General features: G+C 47.4%; 1 protein-coding gene across 1 annotated transcript; it reads left to right on the plus strand.

Annotated features, from left to right (window-relative positions):
- The first annotated feature begins 218 nt into the window (after positions 1–218).
- On the plus strand, positions 219–13,951 carry RMP64 (ribonuclease MRP subunit p64). Its single transcript, XM_075542527.1, has 9 exons — positions 219–342; positions 3,017–3,171; positions 3,913–3,992; positions 4,506–4,637; positions 5,390–5,467; positions 6,757–7,121; positions 7,426–7,487; positions 9,342–9,604; positions 12,791–13,951. Exons 1-9 carry the CDS (start codon positions 240–242, stop codon positions 13,254–13,256), a joined length of 1,704 nt encoding a protein of 567 aa, XP_075398642.1. The 5' UTR covers positions 219–239; the 3' UTR covers positions 13,257–13,951.
- The last annotated feature ends 996 nt before the right edge of the window (positions 13,952–14,947 follow it).

Consider the following 14,947-nt stretch of genomic DNA (forward strand, 5'->3'; position numbering starts at 1 on the left):
TGAGTCCAAATCCGGCAGTGGGTGTGGTTTGTGAAGGCGGCCTCCGGAAGCCCCTCCCTCTTACCCGCCCCCTTACCACCGGTCACGCCTCTGCCTCTTTCCGGAAGCCCCCTCCCTCTTACCCGCCCCCTTCCAGCCGGCCCCGCCCCTACCTCTGTCCAAGGTGGCTTCCCGTCGCTTCCTCGTCCCTCTTCCCCGCCCACTTCCGGCTTTCTCAGTTCCCTCCCCCGGCTCTCAAGATGGCTGCCGGGCGCCCGGGGCCGGAGCCGTGGAACCGCGTGAAGATTCCCAGAGCCGGGAGCCGCACCGCAGTGACCGTGCAGGACCCTGGTCCGGCCCTGTGTGAGTTGGGGGCTCCAGCGGGGAAGCGGCGGCCGCAGGGACGGCAGACGTTTGCGCGGGCGGCCTTCCGGCGCGGGAGGCGCACGTGGGCCGGGGGCGGGGCTTCCTGGGTCCGTGGGGCGCTGGGGCGCGCGCGGTGAGGCGGGGCCTTCCGGCGCACTTGGGCCGGGGGCGGGGCTTCCTGGGTCCGTGGGGCGCTGGGGCGCGCGCGGTGAGGCGGGGCCTTCTGGCGCTCGTGGGCCGGGGGGCGGGGCTTCCTGGGTCCGTGGGGCGCTGGGGCGCGCGCGGTGAGGCGGAGCCTTTCGGCGCACGTGGGCCGGGGGCGGGGCTTCCTGGGTCCGTGGGGCGCTGGGGCGCGCGCGGTGAGGCGGAGCCTTTCGGCGCACGTGGGCCGGGGGCGGGGCTTCCTGGGTCCGTGGGGCGCTGGGGCGCGCGCGGTGAGGCGGGGCCTTCTGGCGCTCGTGGGCCGGGGGGCGGGGCTTCCTGGGTCCGTGGGGCGCTGGGGCGCGCGCGGTGAGGCGGGGCCTTCTGGCGCTCGTGGGCCGGGGGGCGGGGCTTCCTGGGTCCGTGGGGCGCTGGGGCGCGCGCGGTGAGGCGGGGCCTTCTGGCGCGCGGGGGGCGGGGCTTCCTGGGTCAGTGGGGCGCTGGGGCGCGCGCGGTGACGCGGGCTGGGCAGGTTTCCCTGGTGGGCTCCTCGAGCCTCCTGCTTCGTTGCTCTGGTCCGTTGCTTACCTCGTATTCCGCTGCCGCCGTGAGGCTTAGACTGGGCCGGGCCGGTGACGGATAAAAGCCCAGCCCTGCGCTGTGGGATGAAAGAGGCGCCCAAAGTTAGGAGGGAATAGTGCTGCCTGGGAATGTACTCTGGTCACCGGACCGAGTTGGTCTTCAATCGCTATCTTGTGACATCTCTATGGATCTAGTTCTTCCTACCCGTCCGTGGTGTTGGGAGTGTAATGATGTCATTTAGGACCCCTGTTTGGTGGTATTGCTTTTGTTAGACTGTGGGAGCAGTAGTTGGCTTGGCGCTGGACTTGAACTTGACTTTTCCCCTTTGCTGGAGTGTGGAGGGAGTTATTTAACCTGCTTTGGTTTGCCCATTTTCAAATGGGGACCAAAGGGGGGCCCACTTTGTTGGAGGAACGGATTCTTGTTATGGGTGAAGCAGATGGGACACTGCCTGACCTGGGAAAGAAGTACTCAAGAGCCAGAAGCTAATTTTAATACCAACTACCTGGAACCCTTCCTATGAATCTTCTAGTCCATCAGCCCGATGGATGTAGTGTTCAGATTAATCTTTCCTATTCCTCTGTTCATGACTTCCTTACCAAGCTCTACATGAAAACAACAGAAACTTTCTGCCCTCCTCTGGCTACCCCCCAAGACAGACTAAAGAGTCAGTAGAAGTGTCCTAAAGGGGTTCCAAGGCGGTAATCTGCAGGAAGCCGACTACTACATTTTTCTCCAGATCACTTTTGGGTTAGCACGGTGTTGTTTTAACCACTCCCGCCAGGGCTGGCTGAGAGCCATAGAGGACACGACTCTATGGTCGATTTTTCTAAAGATATTCTTACCCTGTTTCTCCGAAAATAAGACCGTGTCTTATATTAATATTTGCACCCAAAGATGTGCTAGGTCTTATTTTCAGGGGTTATCATATTTTTCCATGAAGAAGAATACGATATACATTTATTGTTCATTGTTTATTAAAAGAGACCGTGCACTTCCTGTCTGCTCTGGGTGCGCTGCAGCCACCAGTGAGCTGCACGGTGGTGCCTGCTGCTACCGTCCAAAGCCCAGAGTTACAGTAGCTTGGTGGGGGGGGGCGCTTATTTTCTGGGAGGTCTTATTTTCGGGAGGATGCCTTATATTTCAGGGAGAGGCAAAACTAAGTAGGTCTTATTTTGGGGGGATGTCTTACTTTCGGGGAAACACGGTATCTAACTCAAAACCAGTATCCAAGTATTTAGCATGGACTTTTACAAGTATAAGTTGACCTGGGTCGGAGCCCTGGTGGTGGTGTGGTTACACTTGAGGCTGCTAATGCAAGGTTATCAATTTGCTCTGTTGGAGAAAGCTGAGGCTTTGTAAAGTTACAGGGTCGTAAACTCACAGGGACAGTCTTCCCTGCCCCTTAGGGTCACTCTGGGTAGTGGGTATTTTCTTTCTTTTGAGAAGGAACTCTGTCAGCATAATAGGTTAGGCCTTAAGTTGTTAATGTCAGGGTGTTGGAACCCACCAGCCCACTGAGGGTGAAAGATGAGGCTTGCTGCTCCCATAAAGATTTACCGCCTGGAAACATGAGGGTAGTAGTACGATAGGATGGCAGGGAGTTTGGTTTTGTTTTTTAAGAGTATGAGTTTATCTATTCTTGCTATTTACAACCTGCAGGGTGCTAACTAATTGTATACCAAATGACTGCCAAGGTTTCATCTAACGATGGTTACAATTATGATAAAATGTGATGGAGGAATACTTTCTTGTTCAGCAAATCTTATCGCAATGATTTTCTGTCATTTTCCAATTTTTCATCTCCTCAGAATAATTATGTGCTCACAGTTGGGGTTGCTTTTGTTATTTCATTCTCTCCCTTCCACAGAAGGAAAGATGCTTCTTTCAGTGTCTTTTATGTACTTGCTATAGAAATATGTACTGTCTTATTAAAATCTCTGGGTAGGCCGTTGCGTTGCAGCTGCCATTAAAGAGTGCTGCCTCGTCACCCGGTTGCTGCAGAGCCCAGCCCTGGACGCAGAGACAGATGTGTTGTGCGCAGTCATTTACAGCAATCACCACAGAATGGGCCGCCACAAGCCCCACTTGGCCCTCAAACAGGTGAGGAGAAAGTCCGTGTTTAAGTCTGCCACTTACTATTTTGTAGGACAGCTCTATGATTTGCATTCCTTCAGGTCACAGTTACCTGGAGATTTTCATTTATTCCTGAAAACATTTCGCTTAAAAAAAAGAAAGAAAATATGATATTAGTTGTTTCTTAGTCTTGTTTCTGGTGACTAAATAGCTTTTTGTAACTGAAAAAAATACACAGTAGTTCAGGAGCCCTGCTGGCACAGTGGTTACATGCTCAACGGTAAACCAGAGGTTCCACAGTTTGAACCCACCTGCTGCTCCAGGGGAGAAAGACGAGGCTGCCTGCTTCCTTGAAGATTTACAGCCTTGAAAACCCAATGGGGCAGGTCCTATAGGGCCCTTATTAGTCTGTCTTGACTCACTATCCTTTTTGTTTTCTCCAGGGCACAGATATATGATAATTTGAGCAAATGGTAGCCATTGGGAAGTAGTTTCCCAAGCACAGTCAAAATTCTGAAACCATAACAAACGTGTAGTGACTTTATTGTGGGATCAGTAGAACATTAGGGTAATTGGTTATGTAAGTGTAAAGTGGATTCATGAAATATTTAATACACAAAATTGGGCCTCTTGGAACAGAGCTTTGAGTTTCTTCACTCCGGGTGGAGAATGTGTTGAGGATCTGGATCTCGCTCTGCCTTCTCAGTCACATTTGTAACCCCATTTGCATTATATACGTGTGAACGTGTGCTGCACTTGCTCTTCCAGGTTGAGCAGTGTTTAAAACGTTTGAAAACCATGGATTTGGAGGGTTCAATTGAAGATCTCTCGGCGCTGTTCTCGTCCAGGTAAGTGATCTGGCTGCCTTGTGAAGTGGTAGGCAGGGAACTTGATGTCTTGTGATCTCCCTGGGAGGTGGAACGTACCTCCGCTAACCAGGTCCAGTTTTAAGGAAGGCTACTTGGTACCTGGGGAAATAAATATCCACCCACTGGCTTGTGCCAGAGACTGGAGGGGCATGGAAATCTTGGCCTCAGTGGACTACAGTGAAGCCTCTCGTGGTTGTTGTTGAGCATAACCATCACATATTGAGAGCCCTGTGGCATCGAATTGGTCTTGGACCACCAGCCACCCCAAGGGAGAAAGACGGGCTTTCACCTCCCATAGAGTTACAGTCTCGGAAACTCACAGGGACAGTTGTACCCTGCCCTAGAAGGTCACTGTGAATCGGAATTGACTCAGTGGCAGTGAGTTTTTGGGAGTTCGCAATCTGATTGTAAAGCAAGTCTGCATTTGAAAAGTGATACACAAACACATTGTATTTCAAGATGAAGTAATAATACCTTTCTGTTCTTGTCCAGTGGACATCAGCCTGTCTCTGCCAAAGAGTGTGTCATCCCCAGCCAGCCAGTGGTCGAAGGGGTGTTGATGAAGGTGTTGGGAGCCTGTAAGCTGTTACTTCGCTTGCTGGACTGTTGTTGCAAGACATTCCTGTATCCTTGAATCCATTTGAGCGTCTTCCTTGACCGGGAATTGTGTGGGTGTATTTCTTACTATTTCTCTTTGAAGGGAGAAGTTTGTGGGAGATAGTGCTTTTGGACAGTTCTTGAAAGTTAGCTTCTTGGCCACCTCTTTCCCAGAATTGTCTGTCAGCCCAGTGTTTCTCAAAGTGGGCAATGCTGCCCCCTGGGGGTACTGGAATGATGGGGTAGGGGTTGGGAAACTTCAAAAACATGCCTACACAATCCTGCATTGGTTACACGTTGAGCTGCTAACTACAAGGTCAGCGATTCAAAACCATCAGATGGGAGAGATGAGGTTTCCTACTTCCAATATAAAGTTACAAACTTGGGAACTCAGAGACAGTTCTTCATTATGAGTCAGACTTAGTGAGTTGTAGGTTATAGGATACATATTTTTAATTGCCTCGGAGTGCTGAGTAATTTTTTTGAAAAGGGTATAGGCAGGCCATATAAGTGGGACCGTAAGGTCGAGTCACCTAAGAGCTTTAGTCATTTGAAATGATTACTCTTAGAACCGAAACCGTAGAAACTTAATAGAAATGTAATAACAGGAGAGATGGTAGAGCAAATATTACTGAATTTCTGTTATTGAGTGTAGAACACGTCTAAGGCTTTCATACTTCCAGAATCTTGCTTTTGTTTCCAATGTGTTCTCTTGTAAACAACGCTCATGGAACAAAATTACTTTGGTTTTGCTTGCTGGCCTTCACTCGATTCTCCAGCCTGACTGTGAAGCATCTTGGTGTGCACGAGTTCATTATTTTAAACCTTGTGATGGTGGCGCTGGTGAGCAGGTTGTGGTATGTATACGTCCTTCAGATCCTTTATTCTTTCTCAGACCTCTGCCTCCGTCCGCCTCGGCTTCTCATGAGTAGTTTTCAAGGGGGACTCAGTGGCAGTGATCCCACAGCAGCCGGACCGTTGGTGGCGTTGCTGGGCTGGCTGTGCACGTGGTGATTTCCGCCATGAGGTTTCGGATTTGACCTTGTGCATGTGCTTTCCCATCTTTCCTTCCCCTGCAGCCTCACTCCCCTGGAGCCTGGTTGAGTTGATGCCAAGAACACTAGCAAGACTTGAACACTAAACAGACCTCTTGCATGCTATGCTCTATCTCGTGACCCTGACCGGATGGGTCCTTAGACTCAGAACCTGCCCATATTTTGTAATGAGACCTGTGTGGGGCCATTGAAGTAGGATGGAAAGCTCTGATGTTCCAGGGAGAAAGCTGGGCAGGGGCAGGAGGAAGATGAGTGACAGTTCTGCTTTTGGAGAAGCAGCTGACCTGTTTCCTTTGTGGGGAATTCTTTTTAATTGCGAGGAATACCCATGTGGCAACATGTGCCACTTCCTCACACACGCAGCTCAGTGACATTAGTGCAGTTTGACCATCGCTCTAACCTGCTCCCAGCTTAGTGCCCCCTACACATTGGAGGCCTCTTTTCCCCTCTCGGGAGACCTTGTGGCGTAGTTATTGAGTTGAGCTGCAACCGGAAGGCCAGCAGTTCGAAACCGTCGCAACTCCTTGAGAGAAAGAAAGTGTGAAAAGGTAGAGTCCCTGAAGCTCACAGGGGCAGGTCTCCCCTGCCCCATCTGGCCGCTGTGAGTGGGCCTGGCCTCCTGGTAGTGAGTGTTTCTTCAATCAGCTTGCTTATTTGTAACCTGATGTAACAATATTGCCCAATCAGGGGTTTTTAAATGTCAAACCTTCATCCTCTAAAGTTCCATCTATTTTAAAAAGTTACATGCATGTAAGAAATTCAGAAGTATAGAATGTGCAGAACCTGAAATTTGTCGGAAATCTCACCCCACACAGATACCATAACCACATGTACGATTTTGATGTGCATGCGTTGAACCATTTCTTTGTGTAGTACTTTTTTCACTTTTAAAAAATTTCAGTAAGATTTTATACTTGGAGTTTTCTTTTTGAGTTAAACAAATCTGTCGTCTTACAGATTCATATTTTAGTACTTTCTAGCTATATATAAAAGCAGGAGTAGTGGGCATTGATTTTCAGCGTGGACTCTGTTATGGTGACTTTGTAAATTGTAATTACTGGCTAACTGAGAACCTTTCTTTCTTTCTGTAGGGTTCTCTATAAAGGGGTTTTAAAAAGACTCATGTCGTTGTACGAGCCATTGTTTGGACTGCTACAAGAAATCTCCCGGATTCAACCAATGCCTTACTTTCAGGATTTCACGTTTCCTCCTGAGATTGCAGACTTTTTAGGACAGCCGTATTTTGACGTCTGTAAGAGGGCAAAGCCTACACCGTTTGCAGCTAAAGGAGTAACTAGATTGCTGAATAAACTATTTCTAACAAAAGAGCAACAATCACCATTGCCCATTGAAGAAGCCTTACTTAGAATTAGGAAGAACGTCACACCGCTGAAGAGCAATGTAGACTATTCTGTGGATCTTGGGCAGCCAGTGAAGAGTAAGAAAGTCTGCAAAGGTGAGTTGCTTTGACGTGCACACACACTCTAGTAGAAGCTATTGGGCTGTCTGTGTCATCCTGTGCGCGAGGGAGAATCAGTGGTCGCCCACAGTGATGATCTTTGGAGAGGTACAAGAATACCTGCTGTCTCTGCTTGAGAATTTACAGTGGTTTCTTTGGGTCTGGGTCTTTTTAGTTCTTTGCTTTCTTGGTTTCCCTTTTATCGTCGTTGTCCAAAAATGCTTATAAGCATTTAGGAGTTTGTCGTACATTTAGAAGAGCATTCCTAAATTTTTGTGTTTGGGGTCTTTTCCCTCTACAGAAGAATCATCAGCATTTGATGTGAGAGCCTTCTGCAGACAGCTGAAACAAAAAACTGCACAGGTTGGTCTGGCTTATTTTAATAGAGCTTATCCATTTGTAGTGTGGATGCCACTGACCTGTAAAACAACCAAACACAAAGTGAATCCACTGCTATTGGGTTGATTTAGACTCATGGAGGCCCTGTAAGACAGTCAAACTGCTCCCGTGAGTTTCCTAGGCTGTAAATCTTGACGAGAGTAGAAAGCCCTATCTTTCTCCATGAAGCGGCTAGTGGGCTTGAACTGCTGACCTTGTAGTGTAACCCACTAGGCCATCAGTAAGTGGGTTACACTTGTCACTTACTTATGATAGGATTTGAATCCTTTTTATTCCTTGCTCTGAGCCGAGTGCCTTCTTAGTCCTCAGTGTTTGGTTCTGAAGGAACATAGGTGATTTCATGGGATTTTAATGGGTCCAGTTAATTGAATGCCTTCAGAGAAGTTTTAGAAAAATTTCTCTAGAATTGGGAAGTGGCCCCTGGGGACCTAGTGGAAGTGTGGCTTGCACTGCAACTTAAGTGTATGGGCTTTGCCGTCACCCAGAAACGGTGAGGCCTAACTGGCTTGTCCTAGCTGGGTCACCTTGCACAAGCCCCTGGGCTTCTCTTGGCCTGTCTCTCCTAATTACAGTATGTTCTCTGTAGGGCTGTGCCAGTTATAAGGCACGCCACGTGTTCAACGGTGAGTGCAGTAGGGGAGCACTTCGTTGTTTTTAGAGAGCATCGATGTCGTCATCCTTGTCCTTTTTCATGAGACTTCTAGTCCGTTCTTCCTGTCGGGGTTCTGGATTTAACACAATTTCTCTCATTACTGAGAATGTCTAAATTCTGTTGTCCGGACCTAAGAGGTACATCGGACACATGCTCAGCTTCTGTTACGCTTAAAATCTATCTTCTCAAACGTTTTATTCATTTCCTTTGTGGGTTATGTCATCCCTTCTATTTATGAATTCTTAGGCATATTTAATAAGCCAGGGTACTTTGTTGAACTCTTATAAGGACTCCTTCTAGCATATCCTGTTTAATTCATAAGTTCCAGATAAAGGAGTAATAATAGCTGATACTCACGTTGCAATTACTCTGTGCCAAGCGTTCTGAATGCTTTCTATAGATCAATGCTTATATTTCTCAGAAAAGGCCATGAGGTAGGTATTATTGATGTTTCCATATTGCTGGTGAGGAAACTGAGGCATTGAAAGATCAAGAAGCTTCCTCAGCCCCCCAGCAGTCTGGTCTCATTGTCTCTGTTCTGTGCCATCACACCAGGCTCAAACATGAAATCCTCAGTTGCCTGCCTCGAGAGAACTGTGCCTCTTTGTGACCCTTGGAACTTGTGTCACCTCTGTCACCTGGCCGTTCTGTCACCTGGCCGTCTGCTCCTCGGGCAGCTGGTCTGAAGCTGACTGATCAGATCTCTTTTCTTCATGACTAATCATAGCCACATTTTTATTAGCACTAATAGCTCACTTTCTGTTTGAGCAAATTTCTCTTCCTATCACCAAATATTCACTTGATAGATCTCATTGGTGTTCTACATTTTGGGGGGAGCTGAACAATTTGGAAGAGGGCAAGCTAGCTAAGGAGGTTAAGCCACTTATATTAAATCTGTATAAAATTGAATTCATTTGCAGCGGGGCCTTTCCTAGTACACAGGGAAGAACACAGACAAAACTTGTGTTAGAAAAAGTGGAATGAAACTAAATCTTTTAAGACACAAAGAAACTTAAGTGAGTTGAAGAAGGCTTTTTACTAAGTTCTTGCTTGTAAACACTGCTTGCTTTCCGGCTTTGCTAGTCGTGTGAGTCTGGCTTTTTCTGGCTCTATGTTAACACATTACTGTCATGTTTGAAATATTATTCTCACTGTTCGTGTTTCAGGAGACCGGCTTTGAGTGGAAACATCCTCAGGCCAACGTAAAGGGCACCAGGCATTCTCCGCTGAAAGTGACGGAACCCAGTCCCTGTGCCAAACGGTTGGTGCAAAGCCTCCGAGAGGCTGAGACTTTCGGGCAACTTTGCGAAGAAATCCAGTTGGCGGTTGTGTGGTGCAGGAGCAACAAACTCAGAGCTCAGGCCACCTTTCTGGGCAACAAACTTCTTAAAAGTCACCGGCTGAAACATGTGGAGGCTCAAGGGTTCAGGTAGGTAGACCACAAAGAGTGGAGTCCTATGTTTTTTCTTTTGTCATCGAGGCAGACATGTATACACCCCGGTCGCTTTTCTGTAAAACAGGATGTCTGCCCAGCAGCCGGACGACGGCTAAGGGTGGGGTCTACCCCAACTGCAGCCCTTTTTGGTTTTGTCAGGACAAAGGTGCCCATCATAGTGAGGAAGAAAGTGAAATCAGGTCATGAATTATCATGATCCTTGCCATTCCAGCTGTTTATTCAGAACACTTCAGGAATGTCTACTGTGCCGGGATGACCACTGACATAGTCCTCCCAAGGCTCCTGCTTGGTAGGAGTGGGGGTGGGGGAGGAATGGCATTTGCTATGAGTGTCAGGGCAGCTGGATGCAGGGTGCTGCTTCCTGTGAGGGCTCATGCCAGCCTACCTGCCAGGACTGAGGCCAGCAGTCATGCTCACAGCAGCCTCTCCTGTCGATTCTTTCCCTGCGATTCTCACATTCCCAGAACTGCATAAAGGTGGCTGTCTGATTGTGAGCCAGCATTGCATGAAGCACCACGTGGAGAGACTTTAGACTTTTATCCTTTTTCTTGGAAAAAGAGTAGCTGCCCGTGGGGACATTGTCACTCATGGATGGGCATCCAGGCCCCTACTGACCTTCAGGGAGGCAGTCGTTCTGGCCAGTCTTTCACAGAAGTACCCCTTAGGAAATTACCTGCGCATCCACCGTCAGTTCTGGACTGCGGATATAGGTATCATACACCTGCTCAGGGCTTTCTAATGGGTGTCAGTGAACCGCTCTAACTGCCCAAAATCTATTAAGCTTTCTTTTTAAAGAGTCTTGGAAAAGATATGCCCACTTTAGAAGACCACCATCTGGGTAGTGAGGGTTTTAGAACAAGTTTTGATTAAAAATCAGGGCAGATGTCGAGTATTCGAGGGATGCATGATTTGGGGAGGTTTTCCCACTGGAGACAGCTGCTGGTCTGCAGCCCTCTGAACAGGATTTCTTCTCTGTGGAAGCTCAGCCTGGGACAGAGAGGCTTTCTGCTCAATATTGGCCTTACTGTCAGCATCGGGTGAGGCAGAGGTTAGAATGATTAAACGATAATGGGAAAGTTAACAAATGTGTTTACTTGGGTAAACATTTTTCTGTACCCCTTAAAAAGTGTTCTTTCATGCTGCGCAGTAATACGTTTCAGAAATACATGGCATTTATAGTACATTTTGCAGCAGACTTGATGTCCACACTAAACTGGATGGGTAGCAGAACTGCATTTTCTAGATGAAGAATGGGAAAGTTTTGTTCCATGTGCTCAAATTTGAGATCTAGAACTCAGTTCAGGACTTGCTTTTTTAAAAATTCCACCTCTTTACATTCAGCTGAAAGGTACCATATATACTTGAGTATAAGCTGAGGCACCTAATTTTACTACAACAAACTGGGGGGGCTTTTTCAGCATAAAAAATGTATAATCTCAATGTATATACGGTACTTAAAATTTTTCAAGTGAGGTCGTGATTTACATTATAATGGTCTTCCTCGGTTTCCTATCTGCTTAAAACAGTTAGTGGGGAAGTGTGGAGGGGCTGAGAGTCCTCCCGAAATACTAACCTTCCAATCTGCTGATCCCATGTGGGGAGGCAGCCCTGTGAGGTGCTGTTGTGCCCGTCCCAGGGCACCTGGCCAGATGCAAAATTCAGAACTATCAGATGCTTGAGTTCTGAATTTCCAAATATGAAGATATGCTGTCAGAATTAGGGTAACGGAAGGCTGTCAGTTTGTCAGGGAAAGTCCTGCCTTCTCTTTCTTCACCTGTTCTTTTTTTATCAGCCACCTGCCACAACACCAAATTAGTACAGAGATTCCACCATCTGTGAAACCTTGGGCTGGATTCCGTTAGGCACTGAAGTGCTGAGCGATTCCATTGCTCGGCATCCTCCCTAGGCCGTTGTAGTTACTTTCTTTACATTGGTAGCATAATGGGACTGGACTCTCTGCCTACAACCTGAGTCACAGGGCTTGATCCAACCAGTTTTATGTTGAAACTCCTATTTCCATGTTCCTCGTGGTGATTTTGGGATTGTACACAGGCCTCTTGTTCTGGGCGACCAGGGCAATTCCAAGTCCTGGCCACACTGTAGTGCGGCGCCCTCTGACATTCTGCTAGGGCCTTTGGCTGTAGCAGCTTTGCTAAGCCATCTTGCTGAGGGTTCTACTGCACCAAGGCGGCCTGATGGCACCCATATAGGGTTGCTCTGAGTTGGAAGTGACTCAGTTATTCTGCTTTACCAAGTACGTTCCCTGCGCCCTCCAGAGATGTGTCCAAGTGCATGATCCTAGAAACAAGTCTCAACATCCTTGTTTCTAAGAAGTATTCTCGCTGTACTTCTTTTTAGATTAGTTGGTTCTTTGGGCAGCCTAATTATGGTATGTCAACACCGTAATTCAAACATATCGATTCCTCTGTGGTTGTCTGTCTTTATTGCCCAGCTTTCACATGCACGTGAGGGGATTGAAAAAAGTACCACGGCCTGGGTCAGGTACACCTGGGTCCTCAAAGTGCTGTTTTTATGCACTTTAAAGCTTTGTCTTTCAACATTTTAAAGAGGCCTTTTGCAGCAGATCTGTCCAGTGCAGCACATGGTTTGGTTTCTTGACTGCTGCTTCCAAGGGCGTTGGTGACTCCGAGTCTAACCAAATCCTTTTCAGTCCTTTCTGTTTGTCCTGGGGTTGCTATTGGCTCCAGTAGTAAGGATTCCGTTTCTCTTTATGTTGTGTTGTAATCACTACTGAAGGTATACTCTTTGGTCTTCGAGCCTTCCGATGACAGCACGTGAGGTTGTCATCAGCACTTGTTTGTCAACGGGTCCCCCGTCTAATGCTGCTTTTCATACAGTCCAGCTTCTCAGGGTATTGCTCAGCATACAGATCAAAAGGATACAACGCTGAGGCATACCTTTCTTGATCTTATCCTATTAGAACAGCCGCTGCCTCGGTACATGGACAGGTTCCACAGGAACACAAGCAGTGTTCTGTGTAGTGTATCCGTAATTTGTTATAATCCAGTCATAGGCCTTGAACATACACTGTGCTTTTCTGTTCAGTTGGCAGTTGGTAGAATTAGAAAGGAGACAAAAGAGCTTGAGAATGTTTTCCTGCATCTTAACAAACTCGTTTTTCATTTCTCTCCTCTCAAGCTTGCCAAAGAAATTAGAGTGCATAAAGACATCTATTTGCAACTGCTTGCTTCGTGGCTCAGGTAACAAAACTTCAAAGCATCATCTGAGACCGAGAAGATCACAGAATAAATTTTTACGGAGACAAAGGAAACCACAGAGAACACTGCAGCCAAGCCTTTTAAAGGAAATTCAGCAGGTTCCTCCAGGGACTCCGAAGGGGGCCACAGGTACCAGTGTGAAACAAAGACTCTCACACCTTGCAGCTAACAGAGCTGGGCTGTACCCTCACAGTACGCAACTCTTAAACAATAAAGCTTCAACCCTTGGTGGAACTAAGGAGAAACAAAATGATCGAAATCTTACAGGAAGCACTGAAAATAAAATTGGTTCCCGGACAGTGATCCAAGTGGACAGACATAATACATCAGGAACTATGAAGGAGACAGATGATATTGATGACATTTTTGCTTTAATGGGAATTTAGATGCTTATTGCCTTTCAGCCGTGAGCAAGCTGCTCAAGGTGCTGCTGTTTCCGTGGAGCTGCTGAGAGCTGGAAGTAGCGCTTGGACCGAGGAGCTGCAGCAGAGCAATGCTGCACGGGGGAGTTTGCGGTTCCATCGGCATTCACTGCAGCGTTGTGTCATTTAATGAACAAACACTTACTGGCTTCAACTATAAGCCAGGGACCACGATGAAAAATTAGGTGCCATTCCTTGACTGAGGCTGGTCAGTCCTGGAAAAGCTGAATATTATGTTACCGGAATTGAAGACTTTGAATAATGAAGTTTACAGAAACCTGATTTGACTTGAGGGTTGGGTGAGGACTAGGGATGGTGCACAGGAAATAGCTCTTTCCTTTCTGGCTCAGTTGTGGGTATGTCCACCTCGGCATTTCAAGGCTTCCTGCTTCCGATGTTTTTGCTTTGTTTATATCTGTGGTGCTCTGGTGGTGCCGTGGTTCTAAGTTGGGCTGGTAATTGCAAGGTCAACAGTTCAAAATCACCAGTCACTCTGGGAGAAAAATGGGCTTTCTACTACTCCCTTAAAGAGTTACTGCCTTGGGAACTCACAGGGGCAGTTCTACCCTGTCTTGGAGGGTGGCTATGAGTTGGCATTGACCCAGTGAGAGGTTTTTTTGGTTTGGTGGGTATATAGAAATAAAAATCTAAATGTAAAACTAGTTTCCTGATATATCCTGTCTATATGAAGCAGCTTAAAAAACTTCCATCGCCTTTTAGCTCCTTGTCCATTCCTGAAGGTACGTCCCTCTCCAATCCCTCCCCAGAGAACCTTGCTCTCTTCTGTTTACACCATGTCAGAAAGGCAGATGGCATCCTAGGAGGGCTCAATGCAGACAGCTTTCAAATGTTCTGTCTTTACGGCAGGAAAAGAACTGTGATGGGGCGAGGTTACTTGAGGATGCAGTGTGGATGGGTGGGCTGTTTCCCAACACAATTCTTACAGGACAGGCAGCCTTTGCTACCCCAAGAATAAAGTAGTACACTGTCAATAATGAAACACTCTTCAGTTGAACTAAACTGGCATTTTTCTCACCAATGCCATTTCCAGTTCTTAACAAGCCCGTGTATGTTCTTGGGGAAAATCGAATCCCTTGGTAATCCCCAAATAGTTTCTAGAGCCCAAGCTGACCTTTCTGCTTCGCAATTCAGATTCCTTCAGCTTTTGAAGTTCTCCAAAAGGCTTTTAGTGCATTGGGTTGCTGATGGTTCATTCCAAACTAAATCTTTTCTTCAAAAAGGATGGCTTGGCTTTAGCTCTGTCAGTTGGCAAACCAACCTTCCCATATTAAACACACCCCACTCTGCCAGCAAACCTCCTGCCCAAAGACACTCAGCCTCACACCCTGGACCAAGGAGCCTGCCGCTCTCTTCTGTCTTATGCTGCTGCCGCTTTCCCCCACCTCTCGGGCTTGTTCTTGATGGTTGTGAGAGATTCCTTTCATTAGACAACATGATACTTACTTCCTCCATGGCAGGATTTTTTTTGCATGTGACTAATTTACCTGTGAATCCTGTTACATTGTTCTCTCCATTTGCCACTGTCCTCTGAGAAAGATAGGGTTTTCTACTCCAATAGTTAGTCTCAGAAACTCACAGGGGCAGTTCTGTCCTGTCCTACAGGGTTGCTATGAGTCTCCACTGACTGAATGGCC

The sequence above is a fragment of the Tenrec ecaudatus genome, chromosome 2, assembly GCF_050624435.1.
Source record: "Tenrec ecaudatus isolate mTenEca1 chromosome 2, mTenEca1.hap1, whole genome shotgun sequence".
In the NCBI taxonomy this organism is placed as follows: domain Eukaryota; kingdom Metazoa; phylum Chordata; class Mammalia; order Afrosoricida; family Tenrecidae; genus Tenrec; species Tenrec ecaudatus.